Source organism: Tasmannia lanceolata, unplaced genomic scaffold (genome assembly GCF_043159265.1).
Source record: "Tasmannia lanceolata isolate RefF3 unplaced genomic scaffold, GAP_Taslan_0.1 ptg000018l, whole genome shotgun sequence".
NCBI classification, from domain to species: Eukaryota; Viridiplantae; Streptophyta; class Magnoliopsida; order Canellales; family Winteraceae; genus Tasmannia; species Tasmannia lanceolata.
The window spans coordinates 30,760,535-30,766,996 of NW_027518695.1; the positions used below are offsets into that span (position 1 = coordinate 30,760,535).

Here is a 6,462-nt window from a genome sequence, read left to right on the forward strand (position 1 = left end):
AGGTGAGCTTCACTTAGCTCCTTTGACTCTTGTATGGGACATCTCCAAGCATGACCATGTAGTGTGTTGGTTTCTTCAATGATCAATCCTATCTTAAACACAATACTTCAAAGCAAATTGATTAGTATTCAATAACACAATCAATTATGTTTAGAATCATCAAAACAAGATAGGAGAGTAGACCCTTGGGCTTACAATGATAAAGCTGGCCGATGGGCAGATGAGCTTTATCACGTTCTATGGATGTATCGCACCACTCCGCACGCATCAATTGGAGAATCACCATTCAACTTGTCCTTTGGAACGGAGGCAGTGATACCCGTCGATGTGGGCACCCCGTCTCCCAGAGTCACCAGCTTCAATGAACAGCTCAATGATGACGGGCTCCGTGCGAACCTCGACTTATTGGAGGAAGCCAGGGAAGAATCCCGAATCCGAGTCGCCACTTACAAGCAGAAAGTATCCAACTACCACGATTCGAAGATACGCCCCAGAAACTTCCGTACAGGAGATCTAGTCCTGAGGAAAGCTGCCGTCTCCCAACCAACGAAAGTCGAAAAACTCTCCCCGACCTGGGAGGGGCCGTATCGAGTAAAAGAAGTCATTCGCCCAGGAAGTTATAAGCTGGAGACACTGGAGGAGCATCTGCTACCCCACGCCTGGAACTCAAAGAACCTCTGCCGATATTACCAATAGAACGCCCAATGTAAGTAACTTGTAAATATGTACATATTAAATATGAATGACAATTACTCTTTTGTAGCTCTTCTGTAAATCTCCGCGCACCATATGGAAACCCAGTTCACCAAAACTTGGGTACTTATGTCTGGAAACCCAGTTCACCAAAACTTGGGTACTTATATCTGGAAACCCAGTTCACTAAAACTTGGGTACTTATATCTTGAAACCCAGTTCACTAAAACTTGGGTACTTATATCTGGAAACCCAGTTCACTAAAACTTGGGTACTTACATCTGGAAACCCAGTTCACCAAAACTTGGGTACTTATATCTGGAAATCCAGTTCACTAAAACTTGGGTACTTATATCTGGAAACCCAGTTCACCAAAACTTGGGTACTTATATCTGGAAACCCAGTTCACTAAAGCTTGGGTACTTATATCTAAAAACCCAGTTCGTAAAAATTGGGTACTGATTATCTATTTGGAACCTAGTGCTTGGAGACCTAGTTTATCAAAACTCGGAAACTCGCCAGTTAATTTACTTCAAATATCTGCCATAGCAAGAGATCAAACAATGTTACTATTCAGAAGCAGACAGATAAAGAGCAAGTAACACACCAAGGTATGATTTCTGTTCGTAAAAGAGTAGGGCCTCAAAAAGCCATTACAAAAGATGAGAGCCTCAAAAAGCTGCTACAGAAGTTGGGTCTCTAAGGACCATTACAAAAAGAATCAGATAACATGACTCAAGGGGCCTCGTGGCTGTCATCTCGTTGTAACCCCTCTTCCGGAACCACTACGCCAGCGGTGGTGACCGGCTCCTCGTCAACGAGCGTCGGGGCTTCAGGAACGTTCAGGCCAGTCGGGTTGGATGCTTTGACCTGCTCGAGACAGTCAAAGTATCCAATCTTGTAGGCCTCACTGGACAAACTGAAAAGTTCGTCCTCCCGCTTTTGTACGGCCTCCTTAATGGCCTCTATGTGCCTCTCCTTGGCTCTCTCCCTCTGAGCGTTAAGGGCTTCAACTGCTTTCTGCTTTTGAAGGGTCAGCTCCTCCCTAAGCAGCTTCTTCTCCGCCTCCACTATTGTGATGCTTGTTTGAAGCTCCTTAGCCTCCATCGCCAGCTTTCCATTCTCTGTTTCTGACTCCGTGAATGCATCGGAGAATTTCTTACTCTTCTCCTGAAGATCATTGAAGTACACTCCAATCTATAAACACCAACAGGCCAGTGTTAATACAAGCAATCAAAGCAAAAGAAGGACAGAAAATAAGCATACTCGTTGCCCATCTTACCTGATAAAGCGAAGAGAATACGACTTCTTCGGCAGTAGCTGACGACTCGTGGAGAACCTGTTGTTTATCTTTGCTCAGGATGCATTTACTCTGAATCTCAACAGCTACTCGGCTCTCACCAAGGCCGGTATCATTTTTTTGAACGGCCCAGTTAGGCCGGAAAACATTGTCTCCTACCTTCGCCGGGGGAGGACGGGCTGCAGCTCCAACGGACGTACCACCAGCCTTTGAAGGGCCGGTTCCTTGGCCAAAAGCACCAACCAGCTTCACCTTGGTTTTGCCTTTGGGAGGCGGTGGAAGCGTAGTGTCATGGGTATTAGCCGGAGTCGCCATCTCGGCGGCTTTTCTTTTTTGGCTCTGTTGTGCTACCTGTTGAGCCCCCAGCTGAGCCCTTGGAAGAGCCCCTTGTCTTATTCTCTCAACTATCGATTGTTGTTTCATCTCTGCAAGTGAACATAAACAGAGCAGTCAGAAGCAAAAAGGCAAGAAAAACAAATAGGGTTTAGAACAAGGCTAGCCACATACGTGCAGAAGTCGCAGTACTAAGACCGAGCCCGGCCAGAACTTCTTCCCCTGAAAAGTCCGCACAATGAATAAGGCCTCCCCGTTCCACCTCCTCTCGTATTAGGGCGAACGTTCTCAAATCTTCGCCCTCGAGAAGCAGTTTGCGACTCAGTGAAGTTGTATCAGGGACATTCCAGATCAAAGGAACCGGCCAGGGCTCGCTGGATTCCCTATCTTCGACGTAGAAGAACCTATTCTTCCACTTGTGTATTGAAGAGGGAATGCCAGTGATTATTTTCAACTCAGAGCGCTGGCTAATATAAATCCAGCCTCCCTCCTTATGCCTCTTCAGGTGAGCACAAGTGAGGAATAGCGGCACAGACACGCTCCTCTCCAGTCGACCATGAACGAGATACACAAATCCAGTCAGTGACCTCCATGAGTTCGGGGCAACCTGGGCTGGGGCCAGTCCGTAATATCGAAGCACCGCGGTGAAGAACGGGTGCAACGGGAACCTGAGTCCGGCCCTCAACGACTCATCATAGATACAGACATCCAAACTTTCATTACAAGCTCTATCTCCCTCTATCGCCGCCCTCAGTCTAAATCTGGGGGGCACACAGTACTTGTCTCTAATATCCTTCATCGTGGACTCATCAAGGTAGTTCTCCTCGACAAGAGCCAGCATGTTGTACCTAGGGTTGGCTTCCATCCGGGCCCTAGCTACGACTTCAACGGCCCGACCAGGAAGAAATGTTGTGGACGCCTCAGTGACGTCACTACCAACACTCCCTTCTGCTCAGAGACTACCCGTTGGGAGTGGAGTGACGTTCAGATCCAATATCACATCGTCGTGATTCTCTCCGTTGTCGCTATCTACAATCTCTACTCTAACGATTGGACTTTCCATTACTGGACTCTGAATTGGACTAGACTCTGAGCTACTGGAGGAAGACTCCGAGCCGGACTCGGGACTGGAACTGCTATGAGACATGTAGTAGAAAAGAGAGAAAGGCTGAGAAGAATACCGGGCAGAGTAGAAAGCTCCTAAATCCGCGCATGACTCCCACCAAGCACCTCGCAAACCGAACTGGCAGAGTAGGAAAGGAGGAGAAGTAAAAAGAGGAAAGTGAAAAATGAGAAGGTAAAAACCTCTTTTTATAACCTTTTACCCAAGGCGGTGCGCATTCAATGAAGGGCACACATTCCGAGGATGTTTTACTAGGTGCCAGTGTCTCCCATTTATGACGGACACGCGCATCGAGGCGAAGGCGTAAGTGAAGACACGCGTATCTCCAAGGAATTAAGGGCATCCGTTAAGTGCTCGTGCATCAGTCCGGCCCAAGCCGTACTCGAAAGTCAGTCCGGCCCAAGCCGGACTGGATATGACGCGTTTCACAAAACGACAAAAGTCAGTCCGGCCCAAGCCGTACTGGATATGAGGCTCCGTTAAATGCCAGTCCGGCCCAATCCGGACTCATTTCCAGCCGGACTGACCAATTTTCGGACTGGATTTCCGGACTCATTTCCAGCCGGACTGACCAATTTCCGGACTGGATTTCCGGACTCATTTCCAGCCGGACTGACCAATTTTCGGACAGGATTTCCAGACTCATTTCCAACCGGACTGACTAATTTCTGGACTAGATTTCCGGACTCATTTCTAGCCGTACTGACCAATTTTCGGACTGGATTTTCGGACTAATTTCCAGCCGGACTGACCAATTTCCGGACTGGATTTTCGGACTCATTTCCAGCCGGACTAACTAATTTCCGGACTGGATTTCCAGACTCATTTCCAGCCGGACTGACCAATTTCCGGACTCATTTCCAGTCGGACTGACCAATTTCCGGACTCATTTCCAGCCGGACTGACTAATTTCCGAACTGAATTTTCGGACTCATTTCCAGCCGGACTGGATTTCCGGACTCATTTCTAGCCGGACTGATTGATTTCCGGACTCATTTCCTGAACAGATTGTGCCCATTCAGGGATGTAACTCACCACACTTCCCCAAATCACCACAATAACTTGGAGAACTGGGGGGCAACTGATGGGGTGTAAAAACAGCAGCCTCTAGCAGGCCGCCACCTGTCCTGGGAGTAGGTGAGCTCCAGCCTCTAGCAGGTCACCACCTGTCCTGGACGCCTGTCCTGGAAGTCGGTGAGCTTCAGCCTCTAGCAGGCCACCACCTGTCCTCGTGCAGGTCATCCCACGTCACCACGTTTCCCTCTATAAAAGGGAGTTCAAAGTTCAAACCAAGGGTAATGAAAAACCTTCTCTCCACCTTAAACTCTGAGAACTAGCCCCACACTTCTGCTCATACTGACTTGAGTGTTGAAGGGCCTATCCGGAGTAAAACCCGGGTTGGTCTTCTGACCTCGTTTGCTTCTGTGCAGAGCACAGTTCCATCACTTCACTCTAGCCGAACTCAACTCCCTCACTTCGATTCCTCAGGACTTAGCTCCTCGGGTCATCCAGCTCAGCTCTTACGTCACTGTCGTACCTGTTACCGATTTTCGGTCTATCAATCATGTTAGGGGGAATTAGATCATTTTACACTTTTTTAAGATAATCTTATGGTACTTATAATGATATTTTGAAAGCTTCAAATGATAGAAGATAAGGTAAGGCAGTGACCAAAGTTACAAGTCATGTGTGCACATTAAAATGGCTTGCATCAACGTAGTCTCTGATAGGCATTTGGGGTGATCAATGATGGAATTCAGCTGTGTGTTTCAGATGTGATATTTTACTTGTTATTTATCATAAGTATCTGTATTCTAATGACATATGTAGCATACATTCATTATTTAAATAATGCTCAGTGGAACAGGGTTCTCATGGCTGAAATTAAGATTTTTCTTACAAAAACAGGTGTTGTATAAGCTTTGAAGTAGTTCATAATGGTTTTGTGAATATATGATTCATCATTTTTATAGTCTTTAGCTTATGGGTTTGAACTATGTATGATAAACTTTGACCAATGATTTATCTTAAAAAGGTGTAAGCAGAATTTCTAGCTCTAATGAATACCAGGTCACTTAAATTAAAATCTATCTAGTATGATTTAGCTTCACGATGATTGAGGTTTTGCATTAATATGTAATGAATTTAGACTAAGGTCATACGCAGAAATTGATATTTTAAATTACTTATACCCATATGATTATTATGGTATGAAAGGTTATTCTATTCCTTTGATTTAAGTTAGAAGAGGGTCATTCTGTTCTCTGACTGTTCCAAATGTTTGGAAAAATTATAGCCCTGTAAATGCATTTTTTTCTTTCTATTAGAGATTTGTTTAGTTTGTCGGTTTGTTTTTCTCATTCCAATGGCGATGAAGGCATTAGCCCAAGCCCATCTTTAGAGGGACATACCGGATCATGATAGTACCCCCTGTCTTCTTTCCTCCTCTTTAGAAGAAAGTATTTGGCCTTATAGATACCCTTGAACATTAGCAAGCCCTATTCATTACAAGGGCGATGAAGGCGATAGCCCAAGCCCATCCTTAGGGGGACTTAACACATCATGGTAGTACCCTCTGCCTTCTTTCCTCTTCTTTAGGTAGAGACCTCTTACCCTTTTAGGTACTCTCAGAAATGAATAGTCCTTTCATTGCCAGGGCAATGAAGGTGTTAACCCAAGCCCATCCTTAGGGGACTTGCTCGGTCCAAGTAGCACTCCCCTCTTTATTTATAAGACTGGCCCAGTCTTTTAGAAATGTATACCCTTAGACATTAGATAGCCTCTGTCATTGCAAGAGCAATGAAAGAGTCGTCTAGAGCCCCTTTAGGGAGACATGCTTTGTCTCATAGAAAAGCTTACCCTTTAGAAGACAAGGTATGTCTCAGTAGAAAATCATATCATTTAGAGACAAGCATTGTATCATTAGTGAGTCACCTTTAGGAGACTGCCTAAGTCTCACAAGTAGGAACCCCCTTCTAAGTTAAAGACTAACTTAGTCTGTCAGTTACCCTAT

At 45.6% G+C, this 6,462-nt stretch overlaps 1 protein-coding gene across 1 annotated transcript; it reads left to right on the plus strand.

The window, feature by feature from the left end:
• The first annotated feature begins 243 nt into the window (after positions 1 to 243).
• Positions 244 to 696, plus strand: LOC143850283 (uncharacterized). Its single transcript, XM_077359542.1, has one exon. The coding sequence runs from the start codon at positions 244 to 246 to the stop codon at positions 694 to 696; it is 453 nt and encodes a 150-aa protein (XP_077215657.1).
• The last annotated feature ends 5,766 nt before the right edge of the window (positions 697 to 6,462 follow it).

Bases quoted from the DNA above. Each gene is read 5' to 3' on its own strand.
- LOC143850283 (XM_077359542.1), top strand. From the start codon at position 244: ATGTATCGCACCACTCCGCACGCATCAATTGGAGAATCACCATTCAAC.